The sequence below is a fragment of the Portunus trituberculatus genome, chromosome 41 (assembly GCF_017591435.1).
Source record: "Portunus trituberculatus isolate SZX2019 chromosome 41, ASM1759143v1, whole genome shotgun sequence".
Classification (NCBI taxonomy): Eukaryota; Metazoa; Arthropoda; class Malacostraca; order Decapoda; family Portunidae; genus Portunus; species Portunus trituberculatus.
Window position 1 is genome coordinate 335001 of NC_059295.1, and position 21082 is coordinate 356082.

Genomic DNA, 21082 nt, shown 5'->3' on the forward strand with positions numbered 1-21082 from the left:
TCCGATCTTGGGATAGGTCTGAGACCAGGCACACACCACACACCGGGACAACAAGGTCACAACTCCTCGATTTACATCCCGTACCTACTCACTGCTAGGTGAACAGGGGCTGCACGTGAAAGGAGACACACCCAAATATCTCTACCCGGCCGGGGAATCGAACCCCGGTCATCTGGCTTGTGAAGCCAGCGCTCTAACCACTGAGCTACCAGGCCGTGTGTGTGTGTGTGTGTGTGTGTGTGTGTGTGTGTGTGTGTGTGTGTGTGTGTGTGTGTGTGTGTCACTTCTCCAAAAAACGCGTCCCGCTCCAATTGCTACATAATCCAGAAGACGTAGACGCAGATGCTGGAGACGGGTTTGTGAAAATGTTGTTATTGTCACAGACATACACGCAAACAGATTTAAATGACAAAATAAAACTCTGAGGCACGATTTATCACTGGCTTTGCTGAGGCCACTGGTGTGATGATGGACGATGACTGGCCGCACAAGCTACCTCATTCCCGCTAAAGGCGTGACTAAGGGAAACAAGTGAGACACAAGCAAGCACACGTCGACAGCTGACGGAGGCGCACATGGCACTAAGATTCCACACACATTAAAATGCCACATGTGATCATTTTCGAATCCACAATCCTAACAGCACCAACTTGGAGCTGAAGTTGTGGTGTGTTAGAGCCTCAAACACAGGCGGTAGCGGTGGCGAGACGGTGATTGCTAGGCTTCCCTGCAGTATTACGTACTCGTAAGTGAAGTACTACCATGTGAACAGTTTAAACAGCACTCCCACTCACCGGCATGCAGCGCGGCGCGGGGGACTTGGGCTGAGGCATGAGTCCCAACTTGTATCTGCTGGATGCCACACGCCTCTCTCACTCGTCACTCGTCTCACACGTGCACCTCACTTAAATACCTCCACACCCTCGCCTCAGATTCCTGAAGAGTTTTGCCAAGATCTGCCTATAACTTGTGACTGAGTGGATTCCCCGGCAGTCTGGGTGGCGGCACTTCTGGTGCAGCAGCAACAGCAGCAGCGGCTGGCAGGCTCGCCAGACTGCGTCCCAAGGTGGTGCGCGGCATGTGGCCTCGAGGAGCACCTCGGTCTGGCTCACGTGAACACAATCGGACAAGTGGGTCTCAGAGGCCTTTGTGACGTCACGCCCCCATGACGTCACAGACATCTCCACGAGAGGCCGGGCGAGGCAGGGATCCTGAAGGCCTGCCTCTCCTCCATCCACCACGCAGTACATCTCTCTCTCTCTCTCTCATCCACACACACACCGCCTGCTGCCTTTCATTGCTACAAATACCGTCTTTTACTTTATCATACTTAATTTCTTCTTTAGATAGAAAAAATAATAAATAAAAAAATAAAAGCAGCGGGTGGTGGCGTGCAGCCATTGGGGAGCCTTGCACCCTTCCCTCAGCATGCAGCCTCACCACGGGTATTCGCTTACTCAGTACCGCCAAGACTGCCGTCAGCATGCCGCCTCCAGACCAGGCACAGGCCACCTCCTCAAAGATACACGGGAATTTGAATGTGAAGACGACTTGGCCGGATATGGAGGATTATTTCAGCACAAGAGCTGCAGGACACCAGCATTGCACGCCTGCTTAAAGATGCCGTGCCCTACCTGCCCTGCCGCAGCCGTCCCCGCCACCGAGCTTCCTGTCACCACCACCACCTCATCACTGCCACCACTATCGCCACAACATCAATCACCACCACTACCACATCCACCAACCACCTGCCTCACCTGTAATTAATCAGTGACATAAGCCTCGCCCTCCCCACCACCAAGACAATATCGGCGGTAAAGCTGAATATTTTTAAGAATGCAGGTACAAAAGTAAGACCATTCTTGCCTAACCATTTTCGTCCTCGCACATTACCGGGCCTTGCTCCTCTGCAACCTCACCTCACCTCATCACAATCCACCCCACTCCACTCTACGTACATCACCCCGCCACCACCACTCGCTTCTAAATCCTTATCCTACTTGATACAGCAAGACTGAGGAAGCGCGTCTGATAAGTAACAACGTAACCAAAACTACTATGCTACAGTATGTTTAGATGAAGGTCCGTGTGTGTGTGTGTGTGTGTGTGTGTGTGTGTGTGTGTGTGTGTGTGTGTGTGTGTGTGTGTGTGTGTGTGTGTGTGTTTCACTGTTTGATCTGCTGCAGTCTCTGACGAGACAGCCAGACGTTACCCTACGGAACGAGCTCAGAGCTCATTATTTCCGATCTTCGGATAGGCCTGAGACCAGGCACACACCACACACCTGGACAACAAGGTCACAACTCCTTGATTTACATCCCGTACCTACTCACTGCTAGGTGAACAGGGGCTACACGTGAAAGGAGACACACCCAAATATCTCCACCCGGCCGGGGAATCGAACCCCGGTCCTCTGGCTTGTGAAGCCAGTGCTCTAACCACTGAGCTACCGTGTGTGTGTGTGTGTGTGTGTGTGTGTGTGTGTGTGTGTGTGTGTGTGTGTGTGTGTAGGCAGGCCGGTTACTGTATACATATATAATGCATATGCGTATGTAGTATGTGCGTGTGTGAGTATAATAAGGACCGGAGGCTTAGCTGACGGCCTGCATTAATTAATTGAGCTATGTCAAGATACTATTATTCTATCTATTCATTCTGCCTTCCATTTGATAATAGTATACTGTGTGTGTAATTCACCTCGGTCGTCTGCTGGTCACCCAGCCAGTCTTCCCCATTACGGAGCGAGCTCAGAGCTTATAGACCGATCTTCGGGTAGGACTGAGACTACATCAACACACAACACACACCAGGAAAGCGAGGCCACAACCTCTTGAGTTACATTCCGTACCTATTTACTGCTAGGTGAACAGGGGCCACACATTAAGAGGCTTGCACATTTGCCTCGCCGCTTACCGGGACTCGAACCCGGCCCTCTCGATTGTGAGTCGTGCTAATCACTACACTACACTGTGTGTGTGTGTGTGTGTGTGTGTGTGTGTGTGTGTGTGTGTGTGTGTGTGTGTGTGTGTGTGTGTGTGTGTGTTTACCTAGTTGTAGTTTTACATGGCCTGGGCTTTATGCTCGTCTGGCCCCGTCTCCATATCTACACTTATCCAATTTCTGTGTGTGTGTGTGTGTGTGTGTGTGTGTGTGTGTGTGTGTGTGTGTGTGTGTGTGTGTGTGTGTGTGTGTGTGTGTGTGTTTCACTGTTTGATCTGCTGCAGTCTCTGACGAGACAGCCAGACGTTACCCTACGAAACGAGATCAGAGCTCATTATTTCCAATCTTCGGATAGGCCTGAGAACAGGCACACACCACACACCGGGACAACAAGGTCACAACTCCACGAATTACATCCCGTACCTACTCACTGCTAGGTGAACAGGGGCTACACGTGAAAGGAGACACACCCAAATATCTCCACCCGGCCGGGGAATCGAACCCCGGTCCTCTGGCTTGTAAAGCCAGTGTGTGTGTGTGTGTGTGTGTGTGTGTGTGTGTGTGTGTGTGTGTGTGTGTGTGTGTGTGTGTGTGTGTGTGTGTGTGTGTGTGTGTTTAACTTATTCAACCTACTCCACCCTCCATTAACTAAATCATTCTTTTACGTAATATCATATGCTTGCTTACATATTAGCTTACATGCACACACAGTATTGGCACCAATACTTTTCCTCATTTATATTAACGACATGCCAGAAGGAGTGAACAGCTACATAAATCTGTTTGCAGATGATACGAAACTGTGCAGAGTTATAAAGCAAAAAGAGGATTGTGAAATACTGCAAGAAAACCTAAATAAGATCTGGGAATGGAGTAAACAGTGAGAAATCGAATTCAATGTGAACAAAAGCCATGTCATGGAAATGGGAAAGAGTGAAAGACGACCCGTGGGAATCTATAAGATCGGAGATGGAGTAGAACTGGAGAAAGTTAAAAAGGAAAAGGACTTAGGAGTGACGATGAAAGAAAACAATCAACCAGTAAGCCATATTGATAAAATCTTTAGGAAACATAATTTGCTAAGGAATATTGGAGTAGCATTTCACTGTGACTACATGGACAAAGAAATGATGAAGAAATTCATAAGTACTATAATAAGACCCAGATTGGAATATGCAGTAGTGTGGACCCCTCATAAAAAGAAACACATAAGGAAATTGGAGAGACTACAAAAAATAGCTACAAGAATGGTTCCAGAATTTGAAGGAGAGACTAAAGGCTATGGATCTACCAATCCTGGAACAAAAAAGGGAAAGAGGAGACCTGATACAAGTTTATAAATTGATCAACGGAATGGACCAAGTGGATAATGAGAAACTGATCCTGAGAGAAAAATATGACATCCGAAGCACAAGATCGCATAGTAAAAAGCTGAGAAAAGGAAGATGTCTGAGAGATATTAAAAAATATAGTTTCCCGCAGAGATGTATTGAGACATGGAACAGTTTAAATGAAGAAGTAGTGTCTGTAACGAGTGTGCATACTTTTAAAGTAAGATTGGATAAGTGTAGATATGGAGACGGGGCAACACGAGCATAAAGCTCAGGCCATGTAAAACTACAACTAGGTAAACACACACACACACACACACACACACACACACACACACACACACCGCGTAGTGTAGTGGTTAGCACGCTCGGCTCACAACCGAAAAGTCCCGGGTTCGAATCCCGGGTGCGGCGAGGCAAATAGGCAAGCCTCTTAATGTGTAGCCCCTGTTCACCTAGCAGTAAATAGGTACGGGATGTAACTCGAGGGGTTGTGGCCTCGCTTTCCCGGTGTGTGGAGTGTGTTGTGGTCTCAGTCCTACCCGAAGATCGGTCTATGAGCTCTGAGCTCGCTCCGTAATGGGGAAGGCTGGGTGGGTGACCAGCAGACGACCTTGGTGAATTGGTGAATTACACACACACACACACACACACACACACACACACACACACACACACACACACACACACACACACACACACACACACACAGAGAGAGAGAGAGAGAGAGAGAGAGAGAGAGAGAGAGAGAGAGAGAGAGAGAGAGAGAGAGAGAGAGAGAGAGAGAGAGACTTTCCGTAACCAAGCCCACAAGTCATGACGTAGAGAGAGGAGGATTACAAAGAAAAGCCAAACAGCAGCAGACCTATTGGTCCTTTCATGGCTGCTTTTAACTATCAAAAGGGAAGAGAGACAGGACAGTATATGAGAAGACTCCTCCCCACCCATCACTCCCTCCAGCTTTCGCTTGTATGGAAATTAGTAGGGAAAAGTACCATGCAGCATGGAAAAACTGACATGGAATTTTCACAGGAAAGAATGAAAGGAGATTCTACTATTCACCATACAGTGAATTCTACATGTTTATCTGAAAAAAAGACTAAACAATAACAACGACAATATCGTGTTTAATCATTCGGACAAGAAGAGAGCTTGCTGGGGGTTAACTTTTACATATTTGTCAATTTTACTTTTGAATGATGCAACAGAAGTGCTGTTTACAATTTCTGTAGGAAACTTATTCCAGATATTTATAATTCTATTAAAGAAAAGTACTTTGCCTCGTGAGATTTGAAGCGTTTGGGTGTAATCTTAAATCCATTATTCCTTGTTATGTTAGAATGATCAATGATAAAATACTTATTTGCATCAAGGTTATTATATTCTTCGAAAATTTTGTAAACTTCAATTAGGTCCTGTTCTGCGCTTCGTTAAGCTGAACAGATTTAATGCTTCCAGTCGTTCCTCATACGGCTTGTTTCTCAATCTTGGAATCATTTTAGTCACTCTACGTTGTATCTTTTCCAGTTTTTCAATGTCTTTTCTGTAATATGGTGACCAGAACTGCACACAATATTCAAGCTGGGGACGCACCAGTGAGTTATATAATGCAAGGATAACTTTTTCTGATTTAAATTCTTCCAATGAACCCAACTAGTTTATTTGCTGTCTTCATTGTTACTGTGCAGTGTTGACTCGGCTTTAGATCTTTGGACACCACAACACCAAGGTCTTTTTCACTCTCAGCACTTGCCAGAGGCACAATTTTTTATTTCATATTTTACTTGAACACTGTTATTCCAGATATGAAGGACTTTGCACTTTTCTATACTAAATTTCATTTGCTAATTTTCTGCCTAGCACGCTAGTTTGTTTAGGTCACAGAGGAGGAGGAGGAGGAGGAGGAGGAGGAGGAGGAGGAGGAGGAGGAGGAGGAGGAGGAGGAGGAGGAGGAGGAGGAGGAGGAGGAGGAGATAGAAATACATGGGGATAAAACAGACATTAGGAGCGCTACATAAGAGAAGGCTAAGGAGGATGAGAGGAGAGGAAGAGGAGGAAACTTCCATTAAAATCCCCTGTAGTTTGGTATAGGCAGCGTGTGCGCTCTCTAATTACGGTGCAGACGCGAGCAATTAAGGTGTGTGTGTGTGTGTGTGTGTGTGTGTGTGTGTGTGTGTGTGTGTGTGTGTGTGTGTGTGTGTGTGTGTGTGTGTGTGTAATTCACTGTTTGATCTGCTGCAGTCTCTGACGAGACAGCCAGACGTTACCCTACGGAACGAGCTCAGAGCTCATTATTTCCGATCTTCGGATAGGCCTGAGACCAGGCACACACCACACACCGGGACAACAAGGTCACAACTCCTCGATTTACATCCCGTACCTACTCACTGCTAGGTGAACAGGGGCTACACGTCAAAGGAGACACACCCAAATATCTCCACCCGGTCGGGGAATCGAACCCCGGTCCTCTGGCTTGTGTGTGTGTGTGTGTGTGTGTGTGTGTGTTTTTTCTGTAAGGGTGATGATAACACCTGAGGGAACGCGGCAACAGTAACACCCATGACATCATCACAACCACCAACCACCATCAGCACCGCCGCCGCCACCACTTGCCTTCCCTTCTGTCCTCTCATTAGCGCGGCGGCAGGAGTACAAGTGGTGTGTGTGTGTGTGTGTGTGTGTGTGTGTGTGTGTGTGTGTGTGTGTGTGTGTGTGTGTGTGTGTGTGTGTGTGTGTGTGTGTGTGTGTGTGTGTTCTTTAAGTATGCCATCTCGTTATTCTGTATGTTGAAAAATGCTTTTACGCTTTGAAAAGAATACTTAATTTTCTTAACTTTTTCAGTCTCTCTCTCTCTCTCTCTCTCTCTGCAACACCGATCACTACATAAATGCTCCTCGTTCCTCATCAAAACTCGGACTGAATCTCATTTCAAACACTTCGACTCTTACTCTGTTCGTATTAACCTAATGGACGAGACCCTTCCCCAGCTGCCTTCCCCTCGCCCTCTGGAGGCTTGCAATTCATTACCCTGATGCATGAACCTACCACACACTCCCTCCCACTCTCCCTCCAGCCTTCCCCTTCTCCACGTCGTCCTACTTAGCACCGTATGATTCTGGGTTACCTGGGCATAATTCGTTGCATAAATCTTTAAACTGCTGGTCATCGAGTGGGTAGTCCAGGGGTAATCCAGTAATTCTATTAATTCACTGTTGGAAAAAAAAAAAGTTACTGAATTAAGGATCAAGGGCTGCAGGGAAAAGTCACAGAAAAAATGAACAAATGAAACCATACTCTCCTATATAGCTGCTAATTCACATCGGCGGGGCTAATCAGGACAATAGGAGGACAAGTTATTGATACACAGATCGAAAGTAGAAAGAAATTATTAAGGGAGCCACAAAAGTCACCGCCATTGCTGCCATACCCTCCTGACCGTTAATCACTTCGCTTTCTTAATTCACTACACCAAAATCAAGAGTTACAGTAGAGAGGAAGGGTAGTGACGACACTAATCCTCCCCTCACCTTTTTTGAGTTCACTACACCACAAACACGAGAGAGCTGCGGTGGCGAGTGGACGTGTTGTGTGTGCGCTCCGTTTTTGGCTGTGGTTTTTATAGTTAGCGAGTGGTGTTTGTGCTTGGTGTCTGTGTGTGGTGCTTTTGAGTGTTAGTGAAGTGAAAGTGTGTACTGCAAGTGTTAGATTAGAGTGAAATAGTGGTTAGAATCAGTGTTTGTGAGTTAAAAGTATTTTGGTAGAGCGAGGAGACTAGGCTTGTAACTGTCAAGTTGACCTTGAAAGAGGATTAGTTGACCTCACTTAGGCCCCCCACCACCGCGGTTCCCCCACCCCGCCGTCACCAAGTATTTTTATTTGTTTGTGAGTTAACAGATTGTAAATTAGTATGGCGGTAGCTACTGAGGTATATCAGAGTGTGATTGAGTGCGTGAAAGAGAGTGTTGAGATGGGATTGGGAGAGTTTGTTGTGTGTGAGATGTGTGGGCATGACAGGAAGGTCGTTGACTTTTCTGAGTGTATGGTGTGTAGGCTCAAGAGCGAGAATTTAGTTCTTTCTCTTGAGCACCGAGAATTGCGAGAGGAAATCAGAAAGCTAAGTGAGGGGAAAAGTGCGAACGAAGTTCTCATCTTTGAGTTGAAGGAGGAGGTTAAGAGGCTTGGGAGGCAGTGGAAAAAATTAGGCAGGAGATCAGTGTTAGGCCGAAGGTTGGACCTTCTGAGGGCGACAGGGTGGCTTGGCCCTCTGTCGGGAAGAGCAGAGTGGGGAAGAGGGAGCAGGCGAGCCAGACTGGGAAAGATAGTAGTCAGGATGGGCAGAGATGGCAGGTTGCGAGGGAAGGAAAGCGGAGGCAGTTAGGGAGGATAGGACTAAACCTGTTGAGTGTGAAAATAGGTTCGGTTTGTTGGAGGGAGGGGGAGAGTGAGTGAGAGTGGAGTGAATGAAGTGGTTGTGGTGAGTGAAAGGAGAAAGAAGGGGTAGAGGAGAGGAGGAGGATGGTTGTGCCTAGCACACCTCAGGTGTGTGTGGTGGGTGACTCTCAGGTTAGGTATTTAGATAGCACTTTCTGTGGGAAAGACAGGGATAGGAGGACGAACGTGTGTATGCCTGGTGCAGGTGTGAAGGCAGTGAGTGAGGAGGTGCAGAAGAGGTTGGGGGATGGAGAGGGAGGGTGTAGTAGTTTTGCACGTAGGTGGGAACGATGTCAGAGCAGGTGGGTCGGAGGAGTTAGTGGCAAGATTTCGGGAAATGTTAGGCAAGATAAGGGAGAGTGGTAGGAGGTGTGTAGTGTCAGGAATCTTGCCTCGTGTGTATGTTAGCAGGAATGGTTGTCTAGAGCCATTGGTGTGAATGATCGGGTAAAAGGGATGTGTAAGGATGTGGGTGTCAGCTTTGTGGATGTATGGGATAGGTTCTATGGGCGAAGGGATTTGTATGCTAGGGATGGTGTGCATCTGAGTAGGAAGGGTGTGGATGTGCTGAGTGGATGTCTGGAGGGGAGTTGGGATGGAGTGTAGGGGTGAGGTAGCAAATGCATTCCAGAAGAAAGATGCTAGACATAAATTAGATAGGATAAACAGAGATAGTGAAAAGATTAGGAAAGATTTCCAGGTGCAAATAGGAGAGAATAAGATTAGGATTCCAAATAAGGAGACAGCATCTAGGAAGGTAGCAGGACTTAAATGTTTTTATGTAAATGCCAGGAGTCTTAGGAACAAGAAGGACGAGTTATCTAGTTATATAGTTGAGGAGGACTTAGATGTTGTATGTGTCACAGAGGCATGGGTAAATGAGGAAAAGTTTAGGAAAATAGGAAAGAATATGAAGTAGATGGATACATTATGTATTTACACCAGAGAATTGGTAGGATAGGTGGAGGAGTAGTTATTTATGTAAAAAATCCTTCATTTCCAGTCAGGTTAATGGTATTAAGGTAGATAACAGAGTAGAGTCCTTATGGCTGGATGTTAGAGTAAACAAAAGTAAGGTTATTAGAGTAGGAGCTTTTATAGACCACCTAACCAGTCAGCAGATGTAGACAACCTTATGGTAGATGAGATAAATAGGGGTGTACTAGTCAGACAATTATCTTAGGGATTTTAATCTTAAGTCAGTAAACTGGGAGAGGATGGTAGGAGATGCTAGTGAAAATAAGTTTATGGAAAGTTTTCAGGATAACTATTTAGTGCAGATGGTAGATAAACCTACTAGGGGGAGGAAGGTTTTAGACATAGTACTAACAAATATTGAGCATTGTTTAAAGGAAGTTGAGGTAGGAGAGACTTTAGCAAACAGTGACCATCATATAATTAGATTTATCATTAATTCCAGTAGGGATAATATAGTGAATAAGACTAGAGTCCCAAACTATCAGAAAGGCAATTATGGTAGGTTACGTCAGTTATTAGGAGAGGTAAACTGGGAAGATAGTTTTGGAAATAAAACTGCACAGGAGATGTGGGATATTTTTAAGGTTGTAGTAAAGGGTATAGTGATGCAGTGTATCCCTTACAAAGATATAAGGCAGAGAAACAGGAAGCCATTATGGTGGACTCATGAGATAGGTAGCCAGATCAGAGAGAAGAAGAGGGCATACAGAGAGTTGCAGAAAAGTGGGAAGATGTAGATTTGATTAGGTACAGACAGGTCAGAGATGATTTGAGTAAGGTTATAAAAAAGTAAAAGGCAGGCAGAGATAAAACTAGCTAGAGCTGGGAGTAAAGATCCCAAAAATTATATAGTTATTACAAGGTCAGTGATAAAAGAAATAAGGATAGGATTGGACCACTCAGAAAAGATGGTGTAGTAGTGGATCAAAATGAAGACATAGTAGAATTATTGAATGAACAATTTTCTTCAGTATTTACTAGGAAAGAATAGGAAATCCTGTTACAAACAGTGCGACGAGTAGTTTAAGAGCTTTAGAAAATATTGATATAAAACCGGGAATTATTAGGAAATTTATTCTTGAACTAGACGATAGGAAAGCTAGTGGTCCTGATGAGCTACATGCCAGAGTACTTAGGGAGGGTGTAGACAGTATTTCTGAAGCACTTAAGTTAATCTTTGAAAGATCACTTAGGTTTGCTGAGATACCTCAGGACTGGAAGTTAGCTAATGTTACTCCAATATTTAAAAAGGTAGGAAGGATGATGCGAATAATTATAGACCGATCAGTTTAACTAGTATAGTATGTAAGATACTAGAGAAAATCATTAAGGGTAGTATTTGGGAGCATTTAAATGAGAATAGATTAATTAGAGATACCCAACATGGCTTTAGATCAGGGAGGTCCTGTCTTACAAATTTGCTCGATATCTTAGAATATATTACCAAGGAGTTAGATGATGGAAATAGCATAGATGTTATATATCTAGATTTTAGCAAGGCGTTTGATAAGGTACCGCATAGGAGGCTAGTGTACAAATTGAGACTACATGGGATAGGGGTAGGTTAGTTGATTGGATTAGTGAATGGCTTTCTGATAGGAAACAGAGAGTAGTATTAAATGGGGCAATGTCTGAGTGGAAGGAAGTGGTTAGTGGGGTACCCCAAGGATCAGTGCTAGGACCTCTTCTTTTCTTGGTGTACATTAACGATTTAGATATAGGAATTAGTAGCAAAGTATCAAAGTTTGCAGATGATACTAAGATAGCATGTGCAGTACAGGGTGAAAAGGACAATTACAGAATACAACGAGACCTGGACAGGCTGATAGCATGGGCAGACAGGTGGCAGATGGAGTTTAATTCTAAAAGTGTCAGGTTATGCATTTAGGTAAAGACAACACAAACTTTAACTATGAGATGGAGGGATGTTGGCTAGAGGCAGTAGAGGAAGGAAAGGATTTAGGAGTAGTGATAGACAGGACTATGAAATTTTCAAAGCAATGTTTAGAAGCAAGAAATAGGGCAAATAGGATCCTGGGTTTTATAAATAGAAATGTTAGTTATAAAAGTAAGGAAGTGGTGCGTAGCTTATATAATTCCTATGTTAGGCCCCATTTAGAGTATTGCATACAGGCCTGGTCACCCCACTATAGGCAGGATATCAACATGTTAGAAGCAGTTCAGAGAAGAGCAACTAGGATGATACCAGCATTAAAGCGCCTGGAGTATAGAGATAGATTAAAGGAATTAAACATGTTTTCATTTGAGAGGAGATGTATAAGAGGGATATGATAGAGTTATTTAAAATGTTCTCAGATACAAACTACATAGATGTGAGATCTTTCTTTACCTTAGAGGAGGGAAGTAGGACTAGAAATCATGGCAGGAAGATTAGAAAGCAAGGCTGCAGGTTAGATATAAGAAAATATTTCTTTAGTCATAGGGTGGTAGACTTCTGGAATGCATTGCCAGAGACGGTTGTAAATAGCACTAGTTTGACAATGTTTAAAACAGATTAGATAAGCACTTAAATTTATTAGATTTATAATTATGTATAGCGCTGCATGATAGTTTTTATAAGAAATTTACTATAGTTAAACAAGACATGATCCCCATGTATGGGGATTACAGATTGTAGAGGAATTCGATGCAGGACTTAGCCCTGTTAATGGGCCAAATATTTAGAATTAGTATATAATGTATTGTGTACTTGTAAGTGTATCTTTAAGTACTGATGACGAGGTCGCTGTGCGACTGATACAGGATAACCTAGATGGGCCCTGGTGGCCCTTTGTTATCCTATTATTTATGTTATGTTATGTTATGTTACTGATTCAATGGAAGAGAGCAGAAACCGAGATACAGAAAACCCACCGCCATTGCTATCCTATCCTCCTCACCGCTAATCCTCCAACTTTTCCTCATTCACTAAATCAAAACACGATTTAAAGGAAGACAGTAGAAACAGATACAGAAAAAAGCCACTTGCTATCATATCCTTCTCACCGATAATCCCACAGAACTTTTCCTCGTTCACTACATCAAAACGAGTTACAGATTCAAGGATACAAGAACAAGTGGAAAGAGCGCCACAGGGCATAGCCACCACCAAAACCACTCAGTTGGGGCTCCGAGGGGTGCTTACTTTGACTGCCTGGTTCCCTATTCATGGTGCACAATAGTCAAGACTTCACTTGTTGCTGTTTTCTTTTTTTTTTTTTTTTATACCATGTGGGCTTTTCACGGGAGTTTCTGGGCTAAAGAGGATACTTTTTGTGGTACCTCCTATCTCAAAGCCCACCCGCTAGGATACCGTTGCTCCGAGTGAGGAAGCCCAACCTACACTCGGACCGTGGACAGGATTCGAACCCGTGCGTTTAGAGACCCCTCGTATACCAAAGCACGCATGGTTCCACTGCACCACGGCGGCCCCAGCTTGTCTTTTTTTCTTCTGTGTTGTTTACGCCACGTGCGCCAATGAGATTCACAACCCGTCCACTGTTCGGTGTGATGCCACTTTTATTGTGGTACCTCAGTGATCTCACTCTCGTCCCCCGTCCTCCGTCTCTCACTCTACACGACTCCGAGGGAAGGCCAGGAGAGGTGCGCTAATTTGAGCAAAACAGGTCACTTCGAAAACATTTAAGCTGTGGCTGCTGTTTTATTTATCTATTTATCTATCCATTACTATTATATTTTTTTGCGGGTGGACAAGCTTATCGGTGGAATCAGTTCGTGTCACGGAGGGAAGCTCATCATAATCACAGCTAGTCACACTATCTTCAACACCATAGTTTCTCTCTCAGTCTCTCTCTCTCTCTCTCTCTCTCTCTCTCTCTCTCTCTCTCTCTCTCTCTCTCTCTCTCTCAAATCACACACACACACACACACACACACACACACACACACACACACACACACACACACACACACACACACCGTGACCTTGGTCCACCTCCTGATACTGACGAGATATCACAACACAGTTGGAGTACGTGTTCTGGACTTGCCTCGCCTCAATCAACAAAAATAAGACAACGATAACATCACGCTCAGGTGCCCTCAGGCCGGCTCTGATTACCATCCGCGCCTCCATATCAGCACTCCCAAAGAAAAGGTACGATACAAGATTAAGACCCGTACTCCGAAACGCTTAGCTCTCACTATATAACATATTTAAAGCCAGGTTCTCAAGAGTGTTTATCCAGCAAATAATGTAGAAATCTAGTTAACTTGTCACTACAACCATAAAAAGAAGAAACATTCTTAAAAACTCCTGTAACTTCAACTAGAGCCCTTTGAAAGTACGCAAAGTTCAAGTTCAACACAACAGCCATGAACTAAGCACATTTGTCAGTGTCCTGTGTCCAAATCTGCATGCGTGGTAAAGAGGAAGATTTTGTGATTGTAAAGCACGTAAAATCCCCACCGTAACACCTCGCCTACGTTAGGAAGCGTGAGGAAGGGCCGGGCGGGGAAGGTGGAGGAGGTGCAAGAGATGACAAGTCACGCCAGCAAAGGCCGTGACACGAAACACGCTCGGTTAGTTTCTTTCTCACTGTCTTTATCTTTCTTTTCGTTTCTATGGTTAATGATGAGCTAAACATATATATATATATATATATATATATATATATATATATATATATATATATATATATATATATATAGAGAGAGAGAGAGAGAGAGAGAGAGAGAGAGAGAGAGAGAGAGAGAGAGAGAGAGAGAGAGAGAGAGAGAGAGAGAGAGAGAGAGAGAGAGAGAGAGAGAGAGAGAGAGAGAGAGAGAATATAAACAAACTGAGACCGAGATGCTTAAATTCTTAACACACCCACCCCTCCATCCCATCACCCACACACACTGCGGGGAATGAACACCGTGGAGTACAGGAAGATAGACAGAAAGATACTGTACATGCTGCTATATCTTTACACAGCGAGAGAAGAAAAGTGTGCCCATCATTACCACCATCTTATCATGGGGAACACAGACCACCACCACAACCACCACCACCACAGGTCTAGTAGACACAGACATTTCTTTCAACACAATAGACATCAGACTCCCGGCGCAATATCTTCTCGGAAATATCTTCTTGGCCAAACGCCCATAGTTACTGAGTGAGAATAATGTCCAGAGGACGGAGGGACGAGGTTGCGGGGGGATGATGCTCCGATGTTCCCCATTGCCTCTTTCCTATCCCCTGACAAGGCGCCCGCCAGTAGGAGAAGAATGAAGACACCCCATGGAGGTACCTACCTTGTGCTCCATGCCGCCTCAGTTCCCAGGGCAATGTGGAAGGCTGGACGGGTGGACACCAGCGCGCCCCGTCTCCCATCACCGCTCCCTCCACGCCCCCGTGCTGATAATGCTCTGGTACGTACTTACAATACACGACTGCCACGTCGTGCATCATAACGCGGGAGGGGGACGGGGAACAGGGAGGGAACATTCGCCTTTCGGCCACACACTGAAAGAGGCAGGCCCAGCGCTGGGGAGCAAAAGACACGACTTGCACGCCACCAATGACGCTCTCCCAAGATGGCTCGCGATTTAAGGTCTAAAAACAAGGTGTGGACGAGTGTGGCGAAGGTGTCTCCTCTGATTCCCTGAGCCGCGGCACTGGCACGCACGGGTCGATGATAATGACGATGAGCATGATACTACCGTAAATACTGCAAGGATAGGGACTAGGCGTTGCACCCTTCCACTAACCTTACTGCAGCGCTTCACCAGGCCTGGTTACATTATGACTTCACCAGCCCGACACGGTCTTCTCTAAATACCGAGGTTGGGGTGATATGTGATGGACAGGCATAGTGAACCCTAAGCAGCTAGGCCTGGCGGTTCAAGGCTGACATACATACACACACACACACACACACACACACACACACACACACACACACACACACACACACACACACACACACACACACACACACACACACACACACACACACACACACACACACACACAAAAAAAAAAAAAGTACGAGCAATATATCATAGCTCAGTGAGTGTCAGAACAGTGAACAATGCATTCCACAGATCTGGGAGGCAGAGACTCAAGAGTGGGTGAAGTGGCGGGACGGGCGTGCTGAAGGGAGCACGGCGATCGACGGCTGCAAACAAGAGCAGGGTCAAGTGCGGCCTGGGGATGGTGCGCAGGCTTGGAGGGGCCTCAGTAGACTAGACGAAACTCAGCTCTCCAGTAAACACTGCAGCAAGGAGGAGCCTTGAAGCGACTTTACAGCTCTACGGGGTGTGAGGGATGGGGAATCACTCGTTCTCTTAAGGAATGTTTTTACAACCTTGATAATGTTTTGGCTCGGTGACAACACAAACAAATATGTTTCATGCTAATGATGTTAAGTAAGAATTTGGGATTTTGAAAAAGAATAAGGTGACGCTTCCCTAACCATCCAGGGCCGTGGTGCCACGCATGTGTGCAGGCCAGGGCTGTGTGACCGTCTCAGTTGCCGTGACCGTGTCAAAACACAACACAGGCCGCCGAGCCATCTCACTCACACGCGAGGACAGCTGTGGCCCGTATTCCTTTGCTTTTTCTGGCAGCAGAGAAACCACATTTAAATCATATTACGTCATAATATTACGGAATGCATACACGATAATCAACACCAATAACAACAATATTACTACTACTATCAATAGTGATAAAATTTAACTATTTCCAACACAACCATCTCAAGGAAAGGCGTCCAAAATAAAAAAAAAAACAATAAACTAAAACAGCGAACAAATAAATACACGAATGAACAAATAAGTAAAAAGATAACAAATATTTATTTTTTTTTAATGATGGATCATGATGACCTGATTCAGCCTGGTTTGACTTCCTCTTGGCTGGGTGGTGGTGTTTGCAATCCAGTGGTGAAGCGGCGCTGCAGACATCGCTTCACTATGGCTAACCCCAAGCCCCCAAGAACACCCCCAACTCCATCCTCCAAATGGGACACGATTTCCAGTGCCTGACGGAGGCATCTTTCCAGCAAGTCTGTAGCGCGTTACACTCACTCTGGTGGCCGGATACGAATCCGATAAGACTCTGCTACATGTCCCTCGCGGCACCACGTCTCCCCGCCATCATGTGGAGATGCTGGTTTTACCCAGCCCAGGTATACGTCCCTTCTTCATTACCATTCCGACTCGCTAACTATCATACATATTGGTCCCTCACGCTAGACAACAGCACTACCACAGCAGCAGCAACAGCAGCAGCGGCGGCGGCGGTGGCGGAGATGGCGTCAGTCATTCTACTAGTGTGGCTGCTGCTGCTCCCGGATGTTCACTGATAACAACCTAAATAAGTGACTGACGAATCCTCTTCAACGCAGAAGGTATTTTCTCGCATCACTCATTGTGTGTGTGTGTGTGTGTGTGTGTGTGTGTGTGTGTGTGTGTGTGTGTGTGTGTAATTCACCACGCCAGCTTTCCCCATTACGGAGCGAGCTCAGAGCTCATAGACCAATCTTCGGGTAGGACTGAGACCACAACACACTCCACACACCGGAAAAGCGAGGCCACAACCCCTCGAGTTACATCCCGTACACATTAAGAGGCTTGCCCATTTGCCTCGCCGCACCCGGGACTGGAACCCGGAGCTTTTCGGTTGTGAGCCGAGCGTGCTAACCACTACACTACGCGGTGTGTGTGTGTGTGTGTGTGTGTGTGTGTGTGTGTGTGTGTTTCATTCTTTGATCTGCTGCAGTCTCTGACGAGACAGCCAGACGTTACCCTACGGAACGAGCTCAGAGCTCATTATTTCCGATCTTCGGATAGGCCTGAGACCAGGCACACACCACACACCGGGACAACAAGGTCACAACTCCTCGATTTACATCCCGTACCTACTCACTGCTAGGTGAACAGAGGCTACACGTGAAAGGAGACATACCCAAATATCTCCACCCGGCCGGGAATCGAACCCCGGTCCTCTGGCTTGTGAAGCCAGCGCTCTAACCACTGAGCTACCGGGCGTGTGTGTGTGTGTGTGTGTGTGTGTGTGTGTGTGTGTGTGTGTAGAGAGAGAGAGAGAGAGAGAGAGAGAGAGAGAGAGAGAGAGAGAGAGAGAGAGAGAGAGAGAGAGAGAGAGAGAGAGAGAGAGAGAGAGAGAGAGAGAGAGAGAGAGAGAGAGAGAGAGAGAGAGAGAGAGAGTTTTAAAATGATATCAGCAATCAGTATAACTGCACATCAAATATATTATCTGCATTTTTCTCAAGAGCTTAAATGATAATGTTTTGACGATTGCTGAACACCTTTCTTACCCCATTCTAAGAACTTTTATATCATGAACTACAAAAGATAGCAAGACAGAATTCGTACCATTTAAAAGCTAAAAGTGTAATGTTTACTTTTGTGAATGAATTTCAAATTTTATTAACTGGAGTCTTAATGTTAGACAGTATCTGAACACCATTCTGCCTAACAGATGGATGGGACGTTCCGGACAGACGGATAGCGTGTTCCTGCGATGGCCACCTCACGCTATGTGACTTCTTTCTATGTGACTGGCCTCGTATACGTACCTACAATTCCCTGACAAGTGGATGATCTGAAGACTCGAATAACTGAAGCCTTGGCGACCACTGACAACGCTTTGCTTGATCATGTTTGGTAAGAAATTAATTATCATTTAGATGTGTATCGTGTAACTCGCGACGCTCACATTGAATACTTGTAAAAACCTGTATATAAACTTGGAAAAATTACCTTTCAGGTAATATAAATTGTATTTTGATATTCTCAATAATCATTAAGATAATGTGACAGACTTTTGAAACACCGGTTTTAATCTATTCATTCATATATATATATATATATATATATATATATATATATATATATATATATATATATATATATATATATATATTTTTCTCTCTCTCTCTCTCTCTCTCTCTCTCTCTCTCTCTCTCTACTGTGTGTGTGTGTGTGTGTAATTCACTGTTTGATCTGCTGCAGTCTCTGACGAGACAGCCAGACGTTACCCTACGGAACGAGCTCAGAGCTCATTGTTTCCGATCTTCGGATAGGCCTGAGACCAGGCACACACCACACACCGGGACAACAAGGTCACAACTCCTCGATTTACATCCCGTACCTACTCACTGCTAGGTGAACAGGGGCTACACGTGAAAGGAGACACACCCAAATACCTCCGCCCGGCCGGGGAATCGAACCCTGGTCATCTGGCTTGTGAAGCCAGCGCTCTAACCACTGAGCTACTGAGCCGTGTGTGTGTGTGTGTGTGTGTGTGTTCCCTCAGGCGGACGCACACAAGTCCCAGGGTCTTCCAGGGCACCGACTAAGCGTTTCAGCGAGTTTGAGGGCACGTTTTTCTAGAATAACTTTGTAAGGAAAACGCATATCATTATGAAATTTTGCCACAGTGTATTTGACACCCTCCCCGAATATCCCAATATGTCAAGAATCGTAAACAGTATATAATAATGGCACTTCTCCCTATAAAAATAGGAGAAAGTCACTTATACCTCAGGAAGTGGTGAGAAATGGTGACGCAGTACTATCTGTGACGTAGTAACAAGCTCCACCCACATAGTCCCTCCCCTTGCTCCTCCCCTCCCTCTGTTCCATCCCCCTCCCCATATTTCGCTCCCTTCCTCCCCTCCCCTCCCTTCCCCTCCCCGTCTATGTATTCCCTTATCTCCTCTCTCTCTCTCTCTCTACGTCACCATTTCTCATCACTAGTCCGTTTCTTCGTGAGGGATAAGTGATTTTCTCCTATTTTTATAGGGAGAAGTGCCATTATATACTGTTTACGATTCATGACACATTGGGATATTAGGGGAGGGTGTCAAATACACTGTGGCAAATGATATGCGTACTAAATTATTCTAGAAAAACGTGCCCTCAAACTCTCTGAAACGCTTAGTAGTTGAAGACGCAGGCCAAATGGCGTCGTTGTCTTTATCTGGTGCACCTATCAATTGAAAACATCCACTCTATGCATGAAATGTGTACTCTACACCTGGTGATGTCGCCTGTGAGACACTCCACACCTGTAGGTGGCAACAATGTGATAGCACCACTGTATCAGTTCTGTGAGGCAGGACGAGGAAGGTCAGCGAGGCTGAGGGCAAGTCAAGGTATAGACTAGACTGGGGTTGAAGAGCAGTACCCTTCCATTGTCACTGAATATTTATGCCTGACAGAGGAAAGCTCTGCATCGAAAGTAAGGAACAGGCGGTGCCTCATGTACAGGAACCCACACTTGTATTGCTGAAGGGAGACTACTGGGGCGGGAGAGTGAAGGGGAGGTGGGAGTTGGGGCACAGCAGGCAGTGCTCCATGGGCCAGGAGGGTGACATGTCTCTAGTGTTGAGGGTTCTTGCTACCGAGTCCTCCACACCTGCCACCCGAGGCTCTTCATCTGATAGTCTGGCTGATAACTTAATCAGAAGCGACGAAGTGTTGACAGCCACCACCACCTCGGGGCTTCACGCCCCTCCTCCGACTCATCACGTAATGAGCAAAGGTTGCTACGCCCCAGCTTCACATAGCAAGATGCAAGGGAGGCTGCGACAGGCTCTACACAGTGGATTTTCCTCATGTGTTACACATTCGCTCACCCAAGGCGTGACACATGTCCGTCGCACGCCCATGGCGAGGAATACAAGGACGCTCGGGACCCATGATCATCATTCATAGAATGTCTTCCCCACCCCGCACTCTACCAGGCGCCACCAGGTGTCCCGCCACGCCAACTTTGCTGTTTACTTAAAAAACTACATGCTTGGATATCTCACTTGTCACCACGCCATATTTCCGTCAGGTGACCGCACCCTGCCTCCCAACACACAGACACTTTTAAATATAGTCAGTGCAGCACGTAGCGTCCCGGCGCCGCCCGGCACCCACGACCCACACCCAGCAGGCTGTGCTAAAACCGTCTCTTTCCCCACCTCCTCCTCACACTCAGCATTTTCTGGCTTAAAAATAACACTGAAGAAGATGGTTGCCATACTTACAGGAGACGCTCTCATATCACGAGAGTCGCCTTGCCGCTGACGTAGGCACGCGCCTCGCTGCCTCTCCTGCAGGGTGGGCCGTTGCGTCACCCGTTACCTCCTAACCTAACCAACGTCATCAAGACGTGACATGCTCTTTACATGTTTACAATACTCACGCCTCGCCTCTCCGCTCCAACTATCCTCTCGCGTGCCAGGCCGCCCTTTATTTCAATTCATGCTTTACTGGAAGCGTTTCGGTACTGCGCCTCGATTAGGTCTCCCCTCCCCATTGACCATCTGACGAGTGGATTGGTCGGAAGCAGCGCTTACTCTTGCCAAGATTGGATTTCATCTTTCGTGATGAGGGTCATTTTCGTTACATCTTAAAACAAGGCAAGAAAGGCAAAA

At 45.8% G+C, this 21082-nt stretch overlaps 1 protein-coding gene across 8 annotated transcripts in view; it reads right to left on the bottom strand.

The window, feature by feature from the left end:
* LOC123517154 (cAMP-dependent protein kinase type I regulatory subunit-like) overlaps positions 1-21082 on the bottom strand; it is a 240909-nt gene that overhangs the window by 129000 nt on the left and 90827 nt on the right. The window contains exon 1 of one of the 8 annotated variants that reach the window (XM_045277130.1): positions 14940-15049. The exons of 6 other annotated variants lie outside the window; for them this stretch is intronic. In XM_045277130.1, the coding sequence (XP_045133065.1) occupies positions 14940-14951 (12 nt within the window). In that variant the 5' untranslated portion in view covers positions 14952-15049. Of the gene's footprint in view, positions 1-794; positions 1017-14939; positions 15050-21082 lie in introns of those variants that run through there. One more of the 8 variants, XM_045277125.1, reaches the window with a different exon arrangement.